The 19,312-nt window shown below is 41.5% G+C and overlaps 1 protein-coding gene across 6 annotated transcripts in view; it reads left to right on the top strand.

Moving 5' to 3' along the window:
- The window catches only part of ELAVL4 (ELAV like RNA binding protein 4), an 81,026-nt gene that overhangs the window by 20,138 nt on the left and 41,576 nt on the right, over positions 1-19,312 (top strand). For 3 of the 6 annotated variants that reach the window (XM_059477903.1, XM_059477899.1, XM_059477904.1), the window contains exon 2: positions 18,349-18,589. In XM_059477903.1, coding sequence (XP_059333886.1) covers positions 18,349-18,589 — 241 coding nt within the window. Of the gene's footprint in view, positions 1-64; positions 305-567; positions 707-18,348; positions 18,590-19,312 lie in introns of those variants that run through there. The other 3 variants (XM_059477902.1, XM_059477906.1, XM_059477905.1) reach the window with 2 other exon arrangements.

Consider the following 19,312-nt stretch of genomic DNA (forward strand, 5'->3'; position numbering starts at 1 on the left):
TAATTTTGTTTTTGGTGGACTGCGCAATAGGTATGGTAATTTTAAAAGAGGGTGATTTATATGAGCTTCAGTAAATGCTGCATATTGTATTTCAAAGAGTTTCCTGTCGTGACCTCATAAAAAGAGGAGGAGGCTTGTATGTGTTGCAGTGCCTAGTATATGTCGATTTTGTTGCATCGTTGGGCAGCAGCGCTGTAAGAAGGAATGTCAGCTTTTACATAACGCTCTTTTTGCTTTTGACTCTGTGAGGGGCTGTAAGGGTCCATCTTTGTGATCACAGATGGAGTGGAATGGCTTGAAAATGGTAAGTGAACGGGGAGAGCCTGCTCGTGGGGTTTTGTCTCGTTTCTCGTGTGCCTCGCGAATTTCTTTTGTTCAGGGCGGCGGATCGTGAGTCATAAAATAAAATTAGAGAGCCTTGTTTATTTTCTTTTTTTTTTTTTGTTTTTTTGTTTTTTTCGGTGGGATATGTCTGCCTGTGCATATGTATCTGTACATCCATTTACCGTGCCCAGCCGCGATGGCACTCCACAGCGTTTCCATTGAACGTTGCGTTTCAGTTGAGCGCGGATGGTCTCTGCTGACAGTCACGGTGTCATGGTACCGCGTGTGCCTGGCGGAGCGGGCGGCCGATGATGCCTTTTAATCTCCGTTCCTATTACACCAGCCTTAAATACAAACCTCATAATCGCCTCTAAAAATCCAGGTATCGCGTTTCCCATGGAGCCGGTGCTGTCGAGGATGGATGGATGGATGGATGGATGGATGGATGGAAGCAAGGGTGTGTTTTTTTTGTGTCGGGGTGGGGGCTGGGGTTGGGGGGGTTGGGGGAAGAGAGCCGTGTTGTTTTGTGCTTTTTTAAATGCCGGGAGAAGTCAAAGCCATTTATGTGAAAAATAGTATTTCTATTTTTAGCCCGTATTCTCCTGGCGGAGGAGCCCGGACGTGCTCATCTCGTCCCCTCTTTTGTGCTTTTCCTTACAGATTGTGCAAAATGGCATGATCAGACACACAACTGCGGGCACCGGGGCTGCGCCGAGCGGGGCGACCCGGGTGGGGGCTGGGGCCGCCCGCACAATGCCCGGCCCTGCTGCCAGCCCCGGCACGGGGGGCGCGGGGACCCCCCCTTTCCCCCCTAATTTAACGTTTTGCAGACTTTTGCCGCGGATATTTATTATAACCGGGGAAACAAAGCGACGGTCTTTTCCCATTCTTACAGGATTGTCTTTGTCTAGCTGCTTGTTTTGATGGGTGTAAAACAAATAAGATTAGACTGAGCAGCCGAACTGAAAGCGATAGCTGGGAGGAAAAGCCAATGAAAGGTTGCCGGGGAAACGAGCATAGGGGAAGCTGAGTGGGGGAGCAGGTGGCAATCATGTGGGAATACTGCAAACAGTGTAAAAAAAAAAACTAAAAAAAAAAAACGAAGCAGGGGCTACCTCGATTATCTCTGCTCTTCTTTGTGGCAGTCACAACTTTAATTATTCTTTATAAATAGGTGTTAATTACATTTCTGGCTCAGGCTTACAGTGATTTCTAGAAATCTGGTTTTAAGCATCTGTTCTTTCTCCTTTGCAAAAGAGGGTTATCTTTTTTTTTTTTCTTCCCCCTCCCTGCTGTGAAATTGTACGTGCAAAAAATTGCAAGGAATCCTGTGAGGCAGTATAAAAAAAAAATGTAAATTATATTGAATGAAGTTGACAGAGGTATAATAGTGAACTCCCACAGCTGATAGCTTCTGCAAATCATTTCTTAGAATTTTCCAGCAAATGTCCCTATGAGAACAGTAGGTAGAATGAATTTACCCTAAGCAGTGATTTTGTGTTAAGTGATATTGGTAATTTTACGAAATCAGATGGTTATATGGCAGAATAATCGGTTCAGGGGAGTTCACCATATTTTAGGGTTTAGGCACTGAGAGGAATTGACAAAAATACTGAAATTATTCTTCTCTTCGTCTCCGGCCCCACCTTTAGCCACAGTCTGTTCTATATCTGCTGGAGCAATATCCACTTCCAGTCTCGGGCTCCTTGTGGCAACTCTACTTTTTAAACCACGGCTGAATATTTTGTTAATCGTGATGGTCTCTTAATTGTAGTGGCAAACAATAATGGGAAATAGCTGGTGGTGCTAGAAGTGTTACAAAAGCGTAGTAGACTAGTAAGTGATAGACAGTAGCGTAAAAGATATAAAAATGTGGTTGCCCAGAAAACGTTCATCTATCACACATCAGGAGGCATAAGAAGCAAAGCAGGAATATAGAACACGCCTTTCTTTCTGTCTTCGGATTTGCAGATATTTTTACTTTATTCCTTTCTCTGGTGCAGGGTTACTTTGAATGCGAATTCAAGCGGGGATAGTAGTGCTTGGTTGAAATAAGAATTTAAAAAATTAATTACCCTTTTTAATTTGTTTTAAGTATTGCTTCTGCTGCAGTCCTTTCTGTGAAAAAGTGATTGAATGGCTCTCTGAAAACTGCACTGCTTTACAATGTAGAGGGGGAGAAAAAATCTTGAGGGGGTGTGTGCGTGTGTAAAATTCCGTATTTTACAGTCTGTGCATGTGCAGAGATGCATTCTGACATGCATTGTAGTTGTACGTGAAAGTAAAATAATTTTTCCTCTGTCCAAAACAGAGATACTGTGTTCTAAATCTGTTAACTTAGTCATGACAATAAATAAGGGTGCCTTTTATTATACACAGCTGCATTGTTTGTTTTAAGAGTCATCAGCTAGTAGTTACATTTTCATTTTCTGTTCAATTTCGTGTTTCTACAAAGATTTAAAAATAATGCAATCCTTGTTTTATGGTGCACGTGTTCCTGCCCTGATCTTCCTCTTTTCTTTGTTTTAAGATTATATTAATGAATACAGCCTGCATGTACATAGTGACATTTTCTTTCTGCATTGTAAATCTTCCTATAGAAAAAATAGCTGTTAAGTTAGTGAAATAGAATTAAGATTGCTAGTAATACTAAATGATGAAAATGTAAAACCTGTCTGAGACAAAAAGATACAGAAAATGTACTTGTCCTTAGACATGACATTTTTCGTTTTTTAAAAATTGTTGTCTTGGTGTACTAGTCAGAAAGGAGGCAATCTTACAATTGGATACTGATGCAATGTGAATACCAGCCATCAGTTTAAAATCCTGTCCTCATGTACTCTGCTAATCAAGTTCCCATGTTAGATACAGGGATGCCTCTCCACTGGTGACTGGCTTGGTTGCCTCCTTTGCTTTCTTCTTCTTTATTAATTTTACCTTTTTGAGCTCTCTCAAAGTGAGCCCGAGCTGTTGTGACAAAGGATGGTTACAATGAGCTGGAAGGGGTATACTTAAAAATCCTGTTTGAATGGGTTTGAAATAGTCTTCATCATCTTTATTTGGTCCCATTAAATATTGTGACTCTATTGAAAGAAAATCTAGCTGCATTAATCTTACATATATGTAATGGATTAATTTTTTTAAATAGTATCTTCTAACTTACAGGGCATGGGTTTTTTTCCTCAGCCTTCCTATTTGGTATGCTGGGAGTGTACTAATTAAATGCAGGTTATTTTCTGTGAGTAATTGTCATACTGTTGGTACATAACCTAGAGCCACTCTACACTCTGAGGTTTTTCAGAAGAAATAAGGTATGATTGCATCCCATATTCTGGCAGGGGAATTTGGTGTCTTCTTTGGGAGCTTGGACTTTGGAAATAATTTCAGCAAACAGCCCAGGCAAGAATTGGACAGTGGCAGAGAATATTGTGGTGAGAGAGATGCAGATAACTTGACAAATCCACTTGTCTGTTTTGGCAATCTGTGTCCTCTGGACGCCTCATTTACATGCCTGGACACATTAAAATGTACATTTGTTTGTCTGTGGGACAGCTAACTGGATACACTCCGATGCACTGGCAAATACTGCAATGCAGTATTTTTTCAATGTCATTGGGGTTTTGGGGGACAAGTGGGCACAAACAGTTTTATTATAAGTGAGGTGATGTTAAGAAGCATGGTACCTCTCTAAGGGATAGGCCAGATTTTGCAAAATTCACTAATCTGTGGTGGAAAGTCACCCCTCCCCCTTGCACTCCTTCTTTTGCTTTTTTCCTTTCTGTGTAGGGTGGAGGAAGAGATGGGTACGTGTGTATTTGTGTGTGTGGTTGTGCATGTGTATCTTCCTTTCCCAATTGAATGGATGTAAAGGAAAACGCTGGGATTTGCATGAGGAGGGAAAGGACATTTGTGTAAGGTAACACTTCCCAACTGTTTCTGTAAATGTCTAGTTGCCAGCGGTCTAGGACTTGGTGCAACTTTAAAAGAAGACACATTTTTAATTTTCTAAAGAACTTTCTGAAGAGGAGGGCAGTGTTGCAATTCAACAAGTATGATTGATAGCCTGTTTTATTAGGATTTAATCTATCTGTAAAGGGTATCTGTACCTCGCCTTAGCTTTGGGGTATGTTTAACCATTTGAGATAATGTAAAAGGAAGAGGTTGGAGAAACTGATACTTAGAGACTCCTTGCTTGCTTTTCCCGTGAAATGATCAGTCTTTACTTTTTTAAATACTGGAATATTTTAGGTGCAAGGGGCTTTTGTAGGTCACTAGCTTTACAGCAAGAAGAAGAAAGGGGGGAGAAAAGGTCTCAGTGTGTCAGAGGCAGTAATTGTATAAAATTAGCCATCTAGAAAAGGCAGGAAAGGAGGCACTAATATGTGAAACAGCACTGTGCTAGTCAGGGAGATAATGAGTGATAAATTTGAACTGGTGCAGTGGTGTGATGCCCATTAATTTCTCAGAACCTTGACTTTGCAGGTTTGTTACTCCGTTGTTCACACCTTTAATTATAACTAGTTTTGGATGATAGCTTGGGGCACTGAAGATGAGACCTTTTGTTTGTTGTTTACTCATTTAAATATTCAGAGTTTGCAATAGCATTGGAACATCAGTGTTAGAAATTACATACTCTCAGATGAGATTATAGTAAGAATGCAGTTAATTCTTGGAATTGCTTAACATTGTCTTATTTCTAGCATTTACATTGCTTGCATGAATTCATTATGAATTAGCTCAGCAATATTAGGTTGAGCTTTATTTTCTGTAGTGAAAATCTGTGTGCCCTAATGGAGCTCCTGATGCGTTATTGCGAGCCCCAAAAAGTAGGGAGGAAGTGGAGAGCCCATCTTACCTATTGTTCTACCCTTGACAGTGCCTTTCATGAGGACTCTCACCTCAATGGCTGAGAAAATCTGTACAAGTCAAGAAATGCTGAGAACCAGTTAGGAATTGTCAATTAAATGGGGAGAAAAGACGGCATATTATGAAAATATTTAAAATAAAGGATAGCTAAACCTTTGTGTGTCCTCTCTGGAAATGAGATGTAGTTGCAGAGTGTAAGATACGAACCTGGCTTTGACAATATTTAGAGGCATGATGTATAGAAAATGCTGTAGTACGCCTTCGTTGCTAAGGCACGCACAGTTGCGTCAGCATTGCTGTTGTGATGGGAAATTATTCGTCCTTGAATTCTGGGGGAAAATAAGCTTTCATTTATTTTATTCTTTTAATTTTAAACTTCTCTAATTGCTATAAAATTCCGTATACTGCTGCTGGTAGTCTTCCCAGTCTGGAGCCGTACGCCAGCGTGTTTTCGGCGTCAGGGCGGTGACATTTGGTGGCTTTGGAGCGCTGGGGACCCTTGGAGCTGAAGGTGGCGCGATAACGTGTGTTTGTTTCAAAGCAGACGCCCGTGACTATGGGAGGTGGCTCTCGCTTGCAGTGCTTCGAGAAGGTTCCCCACGTAACGCATCCGTGCCCACGTAAGTGATGTTGGCAGAGGGCAGCAGCGCCACTGGAGCCTCTCCAGTAGCGCCGGCCCTTCAGCGCCGCCGCGCACCTGGCGGCGCTCGCCGAGCCGCGCACGGAACCCCAAACCGCTTCCGCGGGTTTCGCTTCCTGAGGGACGCGCGGAGAGAAGGTCCCACCTGATCCCCATGTAGAGGCCCCTAAAGGTTGCTGCTGGAGCAGGTAACTGTGCCCCGGTCCTACCTGTTGGCCTGTAGTTGCATGCAGTCCCCTTTGGAGAGGCTGAGTGGTTTCCTGAGCACTTCCCAAGTATTTTCTGCCAGGCTGAGTGCTGTTGAAAAGGCTTTGTAGAGACATGAGGGATGAAGGACGTGTGTCCTTCTTGCTTTTCTTCCTTTTAAGAATCTCTCATGGTTGCATTCTAGAAAACCAGCAAAGACAACAATTTACTCAGAATTTATAACTGAAGGAGAACTGCCTCCTCTTGTAATGTTATGTCTAATTGCCCAGCAAGGACATGGGATTTCTGCTACTGCTGGTCAGGACAGTTGCTAGAAGTCCTTGTTTCTCTACTGTTCTTAACAGCAAAACTGGCGTTTGTGAGTTTGGGAATTATTATTGCTAGACAGAAGTTCATTGGAAGGCTTGACAATGAGGGTTTTTTTGGTTAATACATGGATTAATTAAAAGACTCTTGATGTCTATGAAGTGCTTGGTGTGTGTGGAAGTCAACCTGGTTCTAGTAGTTCTGATTAGAGGGTCATAAAAAACTACATGGGCAAAATACAAACCTTTTTGAAGAGTCGAGTGCTAATATGGAGGGGAGGCCAGGCCTTTTTTCAGTCCCCTTCAGCTGATAAATAGACACCCATAGTCAGCAGCAGTTTAATGTTAGATAACATGAAATTCATGACTCAACGGCATGAAATAACCCGTATTTAAGTCACTACACTGTGGTGGAGTGTTAACACTTTCTGCTTTGGGGATCAGAGGTATTTGGAGTATTTGGCTTTTCTGCCTGCCTGAGGGGTTTATAAATGTGACTGTTAATTGCAGTCCTTGTATTAATCTTCTGTTGGTCCTCCTTAATCTTTTAATGGTGGTCGGCGACTTTTTCCTTTACTATGTGCAGAAGATCTTGTGGGCAAAGATGTTATTTCTGTAAAGCACAAGGCACAGTCACGACTCCGTAGAAGTAATAATGTATGTAAATAAATGCTTCTTAAATAAAAATAGTTCAAATATATCTTTGTTCCAAATGAAGTTACTGGCAGTAGATGAGTAGGGGGAAGTTGATTTTTAGCAGAAAGCATGAATACTGGAAATTCTTCCTAATATGCCTGTGCCAGCTATACTGTGACAATGTTGCTGTCGATTCCCTTCCTGTGAGAGCAGCTGTTCAGGGAATTAACTCTGCTTGACGCGGAGGGTCCTGAAAAATTCAGTGTGCAGCTACGGTGGTGGCTGTGGCCATTTTTAGTGTGGCCGTTGATAGGAGCTAACTCTGATCCAGCACAGTAGCATATTGTTCTTTAGCCTAACTGGGCCAGGACAGAATTATCATTCTGTATTTCGTGTGCTCTGTGAGAGATTCCGGAGAGCACTTCAGAATTTGACATTGTGTTTGATAATTTATAGAGCACAGTTTATATTTAACTGTAGACATACTAATCCAGGGGAAAAGAGTAGTGTATTTTTAGAATCCTTTTTTTATTGTCTGTGCTTGTCATCACCCAACTACTGAAAGAAGTGCTCGCAAATGTAAATGCTCAGATAGAAATTGAGTTTAATTTCCATCGTTAGTCTTTGCTAAGTGCACAAGTGAATGTTACTTGTGTGATGCTCTCTGAGGTGATCAAGGAGCTTTGCAGCCGTGCGTAGCTGATGCGGCTGCTGGGGGAGCCACGTTCTCCTCCAGCATTTCAGCACCAGGCTGGACCAGGACACTGGGGCTGAGTGCCTCCATGGCCAGGGTGCTTGGCTGGTGTGGTCGTTTTAATAGTGACAGTGTGACTTCTGTCACCAGCCTGTCTGAGGTGAAATGGATGGAAGTGGATCCAGCTCCAGGTTTAAAGCGCCTGCCTGTGGCCGCTGTGTGCTTTAAGGAAAGCACAGCCAATAGAGGACAGTAACTTGGTTGCTTTGGCTTTTTTAATACTCAAGCATTAGTTCCTGTGTGTTTAGGCTCTTAGGACCTTTCCCCCTGCTGATCTCTAATAGTCGATGTTGTATTTCCAGTTACTTTTTGATGTCTAAGTGAAATGTCATTTGTGGGGCTTGGAGTCAGGACAGCTGGGGTGGTCTGTGTTCCCCCTTGTCCCCAAGCACCTGAGCCTGAGCAGGGACTGAGCTTGGCAGGGCTCCCATTGGGTGCTTGAGCAGAATTATTTGAACCACTGGTTTGTTATCCATAAGGTCTGCTCAGCTTTTGAAGAGGAGTTTTGGTACATTTTTAATTTCTTGCTGTTCAGGGTATGTTTGTTCATTTACATTTATTAAGGAAGGTGTTTGGTTTGGCCCGTGGCATGCTTCTCTTCTGTAGTACAGAGATTAATAGTTTGTCTAGGATAGAACATAAGGATCTGTCAGCCTGACCTGTGACAGATATGTCCTTGATATTTTGTCCTTTATTGATGAAGAATATATTCCTAATCTCTAATAAGTCTTTGAGTTTAGCATAGATGCTTTCATGCATGAGATTGTTTGAATTTAAGCATTACTGAGATATTTATCCCATGCAGTACTTTAAAACTTATACTCATTTAAGCCATTTTGTAGGTAGCTTTGTGAGACCATCTGAGTAAACAGCTACCTCTGTTCTCTCAAAGGTGATTTCTGATTATTTTGCTCCCAGAAGCTTCTCAAACTTAAAATTTCTATTATCCACTCACTTTCATTAAGGTGGTGATGGCATATTATTTTCAATAATTCATTGTAACTTTATCTACCATAGGTATGTTACAGAAGTAAGAATGCTTATGTTTTATGAGAAGGTTATTTCCATAAGCAATGCTAGTGTGATACAGAGCTGTAGACTAGCAGGTGAATTGTGGTAAAGATGTAAATTTCTTTGTTATTTTTCATCTGGTTAAGTTTTAAGAGAAATACCGATAGCTTGCAGCAGGCAAACATTTCTTATGATGGAGATAGGACTTAGCTGAACATCATAGTTTCTATTTTGGGGTCTGTCTCGCTTAGACCTGCAAGCTGCAGTATCCATAGAGATGCTGTTGCCAGCAGTTGAGATGTACACATGTTGATTAGTGTTTCCTAATTGCATTTAGCAGTGTGTCTTCATTAACATCCTGTTGAGGACAGAGCCTTAAAACATCTTGGTTGGGTTGTGTGTTTCACTAAGCCATCCATTCCTGCCTAATAGAAGCCTGGCTTTGCATGAAAAATACATGGGCAACATTTTCAGAAGAGCTTATGGCTTAGGAGCTGAAATCCTATTGCAGTGAACTTTAATGAATATTAAATTGCTTAAGGGCTTCTGAAAATTGTAGCTTTTTGTTTCTAGAACTTCAGTAGAAATAACAGCAGTGGGGGGTTGGATGTTCCTAGGCTTCACGGAGAGCCTGCACTGTCCTTGCTTTGCTTTGCCTTCTGGTAAGTGGATGCTTTTAGGTTTCAGTATGGCTCATGACACAGGTTTCACTGACTAAACTCTGGGGTTGCAAATGATTCTAGATTATTTTCTTAAAGGGAAAAAAGCATAAAGTGGAATTGTGACAGGTCTACAGCAGCTGAAGACTTGCAGCTGTCTGCTTCTTTATGAACATGTACGTCCCCGTGGGAATCTGTGCGTCAGTACACAGTGCCACATACATATTCCCAAGTCAGTAATAGAATTCAGTTACAGATTAGCAATATATAACTCAGTAATAGAGTCAGTAAACCAAACAAGTAAGTAGTGATTAGGAAACAAAACTGAGCTAAAAATAAAATTCAGAAAGTAACCAGAAATATAAAAAGACTCTCAATTTCCTTTGCTTTCATTTCAGTGTATTTTTAGGCTGCATGTCCTTTAGACTGAGAATGTCTTAAGTGTTGATCTCTTCCACGTTCTTACTGTCTAATATGTAGGCTTTTGAGAGACCCTCTTCAGTATTTCAGTTTTTCTCATGTCCTTAGTGTTTTTGTTGGTATATCTGGTTTTTTATCACCCTGTTAACACTTATTTCAAACATGGTTTCTGTTAGTCACAGTCTCTTTTTCAAGAAGGACAGTGCCGTCACTGGGAGACCTCTTGCCTTCGTGGTATCTAATATCTGCAGCCCATGGAGAAAGAAGATGGTTTCATCAAATTTTGGCTTGGAGTGTCAATCAAAGAGCTCTTTTTGCTGAGACTTGATTTTTTTTTTTTATTCCTTTAGCCTTCATATGAGTCTTGAGAGAGCAAGTAGTAGCCTCAGTGAAAAGACAGGAGGGAATAAGAAGCAATCTGGAATGATGAAATTACTGAAATAAAGCCCTTGTAAAATTTTAGGCACCGGGTTGCCTGGTATGAATTTGGCAGAAGTAGAAGTGCGATTGAAGAAGAAATAGATGTTCCTTCAGAAGTGAAAGCCTGACCGTGTTGTCTTTATTTCAGTCCAAAAATAGCGCAGCCCTTTGAGCAGAGGCGGCGGGTGACCCCCAGAGACGCGGGTGGGCTGGAGCCACTGGTGGCCTGTCCCAGGACACAAGTAGGACACAGCCCTGCCACCAGCCTCTGTTGTGGTCTGTGGATGCAAGTGGTTGTAGGGGTTTTTAACCTGAGCTGGTTGGGTCCCTCATCTAATAGGACACATCCTTTTTCCTCTCCTGGTGTTTTCGGTGATGCCTTTCTCCAAAGCTGTGTTCCAGAGTCGTGTTTGAATGCTGCGAAGTCAAGGTTATGTTTTCCTGCCTCTTCCTGTCTGAATTGCATTTAATGGTAGAAATTATCATATACGCTGGTGAAACCATTCTAAATAAACCAGGGGATAACTGGCTGGCATTCCAAAAGTCAGTTTGTCTTAATGAAAAGGACGACCCTGATCCAGAGACAGAAGGGAACTTCTGTGCCCAGCACCTATTACACCACTTTCTTCCTTACCATCTCCCAAGTGCTGTTGCTGTGGGCTTCAATAAGATACTGGGAGAACACTGAAGAATAGAGCCAAGCACCTCTGATGTTTCCAACAGGCATAGTTGCCGATAATCTTTGCAAGAGGCAAAGAAAAAGCTGGAAATAGTTCAAAGTAAAGCTCAGTAGAAGTTCATAAAGCATCTCATATTTTGTGAGCTGAGGTAATACACAACACAGAATTATAACTATATTCTGCTTCTGGACAAACATGGTTGTCCTTATAAATGTGCCATTTCTGCTTCCCAGAAACTGCTGTGCGTGGAGTGCTTGTCTGTGCACCTGCTCCCCAGTCCTGTGTGTTTCCTCTGAGCTTTGCAGAGTGCTGAGCTCTATGAATGATAATTGTAGCTCTCCTCCTCCAATTTCTTAACCCCAGAGTACCTGCAGGAAGAGTAAGAGATTATGCCAAGTATATGGTATGGTGCCTTTGTTCCTGTCTTCAGTGTAGTTACTGGATGTGTAGTTCCAGGAGTGTTTTCCCCTACTGCTCAACTAGTAGCTGTTGATGTTGAAATAGTTGCAACTTATTTTGGTGCATACTTTTTGCTGCCTACTCATTCCCTTTTGTTCTTAAAATCAAATACAAAACTGTAGAGCCCATATCTTTGTAGGAACAGAAGACATCTGAAACTCTCAAAAAACCTGTAGTTTTAGTGCATCATTATTATATTGGTTTTCTTTTTGAATAGGTTGTTAGGAATGGTATCTTATCAGTGGGCCAGGTTTGAGGGTAGGGTGGTGCATTACAGGGCTGTCACAGCTTCCTGTGTAACTTCAGCAGTTTGCTTAGATACTTTCATCTGGTTTGACTTTTATTTCGCTTCTGTGAAATCTGGAATAAAAAGTAACAGGTTTTGCCTGCTTTTTGTCACTGTGTTGGTAGAGCAGCAGTCCCTGCCTTACTGCCCATTTGTACAGCTCAACTTGGTGCTGCTGTGGGTTATGACCTTCAGGCACTGCAGTGATAACAAGTAATATTGCCGCTAAACTTTGCTTTCATTTCACTGCAGACTGGGGACAGAATATTTTGGTTTAGCATATTCATGAAATAGCTTATTATGGACTGGTTCAGGATAAATTTAGCTATTAAAGAAAATAATTTTCTCCTTTATTTGAACTGAGGCTTGCATCTTAAAATGAATGCATTTGTTGTCTCCATTTGGATCATTTTTGTGCTCTGCACAATTATTGTGGCACCATAAATGTGAATTTGCTGAAAGTGTTTGAACGCCATTTCAACCTGAGTGCAGCTCACTCTGAAAGCAAGTTAAGACGGCTGTATCTGTGCCATGAGAGCCAGAGATTGCCAGTTTTCTGAGCTGAGACTTTCAGCTGTTTCTATATTTAAAATATTAAATGTGACTTTTACTCCAAGGAAGGTAGCATGTAGAAGTGTGTGTGAGTGGGGAACATGTCAAAATACGGAGGGTTAGATAATGATTTGTTTCTGGGGTATTGGGTTTGCCTCCAGGCAGATAGACTAAAAAGCTTCATTTCCCCCCTTTATTTCATGTTCATGATGTATTTATTAGGTAAATAATAGCAAAGTCTAGTTGTGCAGTACGTAAGCTTTAATAAAAATGTAGTTGACAGTGAAATCTGACAGTTGTTACAGTTAAGAGAATCTGTACTGGAGCTGCACACAGAGCATCACTTGCTGCTCCTGAGGTCACTTAAGAAAAAGCCCACGTGTGGTCCAGGTGCACCTGCTTCTTGCTCTGGCTGCAGTTGTGGTTTTGAACCAAGGAATGCTTAAAATCACTTTATGTTCTTTTCCTTTAACACTCTGATGGGAAGGTGGCATGATGTGTCCTGAACATTCTGTGATCCAGTGCCTCATTCTGTGAAAAAATGTGCTAAATCCTCATGGAGCAAGTAGCAGTCTGGTGCATTTTAAACTGGGCTGGGGTTCCTGGGCTGGAGCAGGGCTGAGGGGCCTGGATGTGTTTGTGTGTTGTGCTCCACGCCCATGGATCAGCCTCCTGGCTTTGGCATGGCTATTCATGGCTCAGCAGATGGCAAGGCTGTGCATGGGCTGGTCGAGCAGCCCCTGTAAATGGGGATTTTCTCACCTGCAGAAAACTTCTGGGGGAACAGACTTGTACTGTGCTGACTTCCATTCAAAAGAGCAGATATGCAGGGAGTTAAAGCCTTTTCCCTCATTGTATGAGGGAAACCTTTGTGAATCTACATTTATTTTCTTTGAGAGGTTTTGTTTGTTTCTTCTTTTGTCATCGTTTTTCACGAGATGGCTGTGGGACCTCTGCCATGGCACCATTTGTTTTCACTTGTAAAAGCAAACAACTTGCAATGCTAATTAAAGAGCTTTTTTAGATAAAGTAAGAGCTTTGCATTATTTATCTAAACTCTTTTTTATGGGAAAATGTTCTGAGTTTGTTCATTAATGAACACTTAGAAATAATATAAAATTAGACCTCATGAATTCTTCATGAGGTGTAATTTGCCATGATCTTTTTTCTTGGCATTTAGGTGCTGTGAACAGTTCATTATTCATAGCTAACTTTTTGACTTCTGAGTCCTCAAAATGGATATGTCTGCATGAATTTTCTGGGGTTTAGAATTTTTTTCAGATTTTGATTTTAGGAGGAGATTGCTTCTGGTGTGTTTAGAAATACTCCTCTTTAGTGCCTGTAAATAATACTTAAGATTTTTTGTGATATTTTTTTTTTAATACATACAAAATTAGTTTGTTTATTGTGGACTATGGTCAGTAGAGTATACATAATTCAGACAGGAGGAATGGATGCTGGCTATTTGCTGAATGCAAGCTCCTTTTGCTGTACATATGTGAAAGCCTCAGTTCAACATGCAGCCCTTCTTTTAGACTGCTGAGAAGGAATTTTGTAAATATAAAAAATGTATATTTACATTTATCAAGCCATTGGCTATTGCTTATGCATGCAATAGGGAGATAAGGCTGTCTTAGTCTGTGGGTAGTTTTCCAAATGATTCATTAACTGTGCTTTGTAATGGTAGATGGATGTCACACATTTACTGTAATAAGTGAAGATTAGTGTCAGTTACTCCAGCTTGTAATAGTTGGTAATTGTAATAGTTCTGTTTATACATACAGGTATTTTTTGCGTTATTGTTGGAGCTAATATTTTAGCAGGAATAAATTGAAATTAGTTGAATTAATTGAAAAAACAATGGAGATGTGATGGAAGTATTTCTGAAACATTAGTAATGTAGGAGTAGCTCTAATGGGTATTTGTGGCAGATACTCTGTGGGAGAGGTTTATACCAAGCCTTTTGGTAAGCAGTGTTTTGCAAAACACTGGCAAAGCTTCTGTTGTCTTCCCCAAAGCATTTATTTGTGAAATCTGTCAAACTAAAATACCTCATACTTTGCTGATACATTACCATAGTGAGAAAAGTAGCACACCAGGATATGGTCATTTTTTTAAAACAGGAGTCTGATGAAATACATGCACAATTTGAAACATGTAACTTACTAAATCAGTGTTGGAATTCTACCACAGATAGTATTTGTCAGCATTAGAATATTGGTGGCTAAATGATCAAATGTCTGTTAGCTATAACTGCAGTTTATTCCTCAAAGATGCTATTACCCTATATATAGAGTATCATATGGCAGTATTGGGAGTTTGGCAAGTTATTGCCCCCAAAAAATAAAATGCTTCTTTATACCAGTAGCATGTGACTGTCATCACACATGACATTTGCACCATAATATTTCAGGACCGGTAGTAACTGCCTAAATTGGGTCAGAAAAGGTCTACAAAAAGAGATATTGCTCAGAGCACAGATATTGCTGAATTTACTTGCTTATGGAGGTATAAGAATACCTTCAGGGATAACAGTGTATTTTGTTTTTAAAAAAAATAACATAGGTGTTAAGTCACTCTTGAATTTTCAACATTTGTTTTGCCTATATCCAGATGTATCCTTGATGAGTTAGGCTGACTTAGAGCTTTCTTGGGTATTTTGGTAGAATTTAATTGCAGCCCAATACTTTTCTGTACGTTAAAAAAATTATTACCAGTAATTAAAACACAAAGTTAACTGTGTGCCCTAGAAACTGGAGTATTGATTTTAAAAATACTCACATTGTGGTACAGGTATTGAATTAAAAATTTAAATCTTAGTGTTGTGCATAGAGGAAAAAAAAAACATACAGCGACTGTCATGTTGAAATCTATTTGAATAAATAATATTCCTCTTATGTAATGTGCTGACTGATGTGGAATCAACAGCTACTTAATATTAAAGCCAGTGCTTGACAATAAACATCCCAGGGCATGCACACTGAACTCTGCCCGGGGTTTGAGCTTCGGGCGTGTCGGGGACAGGACCAAATGTCTGGGGAGGAGAGCCAGGGCTTCCCTTTTGGTTACCGTTAATTAATGTGAGTTTCTATTCATGGCAGGAGTCAGAACGCACACCTGAAGTGTTATTCCTTTGTGCCTGTGAGAGCTTCGAACGCCAGCTCTGCTACAGAACTGCTTTGCACAGAAATCACTCTGTAAATGGAGACTTAAAATTATGCAGTAAAAAAAAAAATCTGAAGTCCTTTATCAGAAATGCTTTTCATAATTCTTCAACATCTCTCTCTATCCATTATCTTTTTTTTAATATGTGTATAGCAAATGGATTTTCAGTAACCTATGACTTGGCAATAATTTGAAGGGCAAATAAGTGCCTTGGTTTTCCGTTCTACTATTAAATAATCAGGAAAACCTAATTGAAGTTGAGAATAACTAGAAAGAAAACCTGGCACCTGGTGCAAAATCAGTTTATGCCAAGATACTTTGAAGTATATGAGGAAATGTACTTGTTCAGGAACAGATTTTTACCGAGCAGCTTACTCTTAATGTTCTGAATGTGTTAAATGTCTTGGGTTGAATTCTGTTCCTTTGCTTGGTGGGGAAAGTATGAATGCTGAAAATTTAACTAAAAACCTTTTGCAAAATGCCTAAGTAGGACACCAAGCAGTTAGGAATTTTGTTTTCTTTCACAGATTTTAAAAAGATCCAGGGTTATTGTCTACCGCGGGGAACTATAGATAGCTTTTGAGTCTGTTGCTAATAATAGATGCTGTACCTTCCTCGGTGAGTGGTGCTGAAGTCCTGCTTCTGCTGAAACTGAAACCAGAGGTGTGCTGTCCCTGCTGGCTCCAGGGGGGCAGGATCAGTCCCTAAAACCGCAGCTCATCTTGTGGGGTTTTGCATTGGGAAGAATACGGTCCTGTGATGTAAAGGCGGGCGGGAAGCTGCCGTTAACCATGTCAGCTGCTTCACTCACCCTCTCACTGTGCCTTGGCGTCGGAACTGGGATTTTCTCCCCCAGATTTCGGCCGGGTGGCTGCGGGTGCAGGCCGTAGGAGCGGGCTGTGCGGAGCGGGAGCGCGGCCGCCTTGGGGTGCGAACCCCGGCCCCGCAGCGGCTGCTGGCGGAGCTCGGAGCCGTGGGGTCGCGGAGGTGCGGAGATCAAAGGATGATCTTCCAGCTGGAATCCCGAGCTAAACAGATTTAGCAGCATCTGAAGCGTTTAAGTAGTACGTGTGAGTAAATACATGGGTGGAATTAGCTTGGAGAAGGGAAGGGAGTATGGCCGATGCTGGGTAGAAGGGGGAATCTTGAAGGAAGAGCGTGTGGGGCTGGCACAGCTTGGCCAAGGATGCCGGCAGTACTTGGTGCCACGTGGCTGGTAAAATTGGCAGGGGGATTCTGGTTTGGATGTGCCCATGTCTTTCAAGAAGTGACTATTTTTGTGCAGTTTATTTTCAAAATGATTCTGCTGTGTGGTTTTAAGGCATCTCTGTTAAGCACAATGTGGCAAGGCTTCTTTTTATTTAAAAGCTGTTAAACCAAGTAGCTATTCCTGGGCTTGATAATAAAAATAATGGTAATTCAAAACTTATTTCCATTGATAAAAAAGAGGGTTATTTCCTAAATGAGGCATTAAACTAACACTGAAGCGTTTCAATTAAAAAAAAAGACATGGCCAGAATATAACCTGTTTAGACTCTGAGCCACCCTCATGCAGTTAATTTTAGAATTGACACCCCTTTTTTGGGGGGTGTGTGTGTCCCCATCCTCCTGAATTACAGGCCTAATTTGTCACAATATGTACATCCCTGGATTTAAAAAAGAAAGCAAATTAAGTCTTGAGTAATTATAATAATTACAGGATCGGCAGAATACCAGGTTCAGAGTGTGTTGTGCCTTAGCCCCCTGTTCTCCCGTGCTGTCCGTGGGCAGTGGAATCTCCTGCCTGGGGCAGCAGTTTGCATCACTGACTCTCTGGTGGAGAGAAGCTGAGCCCATCTGAGGGATGATCTTCGATTCCAGTGAAGCTGCACATCACAAACCTCACAGCAGGCAGCAAGAGCCACCATTTGTGTTGCTTCAATTTATCCAGAACTGAGGCTAAGCTGTCCCTTCCTTTGGCAGCACTGGGGACAGTGAAGGTGGGCTAGAACCCACAGTAGAGGCAAATTATATAGAAAAAGCTCGAAGTACCCAGGTTTTTCTGCTTCCTTTGTCTGCCTGTGCAGTTTTGGGATGAAAACTTGTGTTCTGCAGATAAACATGCAGGCAGCTTTGCTCACGTGATGGGTGACACTGGTGACAATGGGGCTACTGTCCTGCAACACACTTTGTTAAGCTTTTGTCGTTTTTTGGAAAGGTCTATTTAAGTCTCTTCGGTGAAAATTGGAGATTTCTGTTTCAAGACAGATGTGCTTGTTATAATTGCAGCCTTCACCTGTGCCTGATAAGCCTTTCTTTGATTAAACCTTTTTGATTATAGTAAATATCTGAAGACCTTTGTATCTGTGAAGATTGCAAATGCAGGGCTCTATTATTTAAAGACATGTCAGTTCATTAGTGGAAAATATATGTGGAGAATATAGGTCATCACTGGAACCAGTCAATGGTATGTCTTGGGACACCAAGTTTATTAATTGAAGGCAAGCTGAGTGACGACATGGTGCAGATTGACTGTGCCTGGTTAATGTTGTTGTCATTGCACTCTGTGATACAGTTATTAAATAGGTAAAATATTTTACCTTTTCATATAGAGCCATACACTTACTTCATCTGATTTAATGGAACTATAATTTTAATTATGATTATTACCTTAAATTATAATTAAATTTATGTGGTTTAAATTTACATTTGTGAAAATGGCTGCGTGATGAAAGCAGAAATCAGCTTCGCATTAACAAAAAAAGGTTTTTTTAACTGCATCTTAGTATATGCTCACAGCCAAAGACTAGCATGACCTACTTTGCAACAATAACAGAGGAATCAAGCCGGGTTTTTTTGTTGAAGTATCTAAATTGGCCATGAATGCTACCTACTCATTCGTTTGTGAGTATCTTTAAAAATAGCTATTGTATCTATGAAACTTAAGGGTGGTTTTTTTTTCCCCTTTCTCTTATTTTGCTGTAGATAATTAGCACCATGGAGCCTCAGGTGTCGAATGGCCCTACTTCCAATACAACCAATGGACCCTCCAGCAACAGTAGAAACTGCCCTTCCCCCATGCAGACAGGGGCTGCTACAGATGACAGCAAAACCAACCTCATAGTCAACTATTTACCCCAGAACATGACCCAGGAGGAGTTCAGGAGTCTCTTCGGGAGCATTGGTGAAATCGAATCCTGCAAGCTCGTGAGAGACAAAATCACAGGTAAGTGCTTGGTGTTGTGGGGTTTGCCTGGTAAGGGTCAGCTTGTGCTTGGGGTCAGCAGAGCCCTGGTGCTGCTGTATTGCAAGTGCTAACACAGGCACTGCATCTGCTGCATTCCCTAACTTCAGGGGCAAGCCTGTTGTTTTCAGGGCTGCACACTGGATCTAGAGCAGCTGAGAAGCCCCTTGTCTCTCAGCGTCTACAGATCTGGTGAGAAGTCTGAACATGGCCAGGCTGCATGTGTGTAACACACTGTGCAGCTTCCTGCAGGAGAGCTTAGACAGTGGCCTTGCTTTCCTCTTCATCTCATTTTTATTTAACATGGACTGGTCTGAATGGCTTGAGCCAAATGATGGTTCCTAATTCTGTCTCTGCCATTTGAGCTTCCCCTCATTAATTTCAGCCTGTTTAAGACCACTCTAAAGTGAGGTGGTTCTGCATGTCCATCACAGCTTATTGACCATGGTGTTCTGGAGCAGCACTGGGCTATACTTGAGACACACTGCTCTGGATTTCATTCAGACAGCTCTAGATAATAGTTAATTAACTCTGGTCCCCAAAAACATTTTAGTTTGCAGGGGTCCTTTTTCATATGAAGTAGCGCCCGTTGGTAGGTGCCTTCAGAATAGCAGCCTCCCGTGGCAGATGCTGCCTCAACAAGGAGAGGTCTGCACTGTCACTAGAGGAGGTGTGGATGGGTGCAGATGCACCTGGCCTGATCCA

Source organism: Ammospiza nelsoni, chromosome 9, assembly GCF_027579445.1.
Source record: "Ammospiza nelsoni isolate bAmmNel1 chromosome 9, bAmmNel1.pri, whole genome shotgun sequence".
Taxonomy (NCBI): Eukaryota; Metazoa; Chordata; class Aves; order Passeriformes; family Passerellidae; genus Ammospiza; species Ammospiza nelsoni.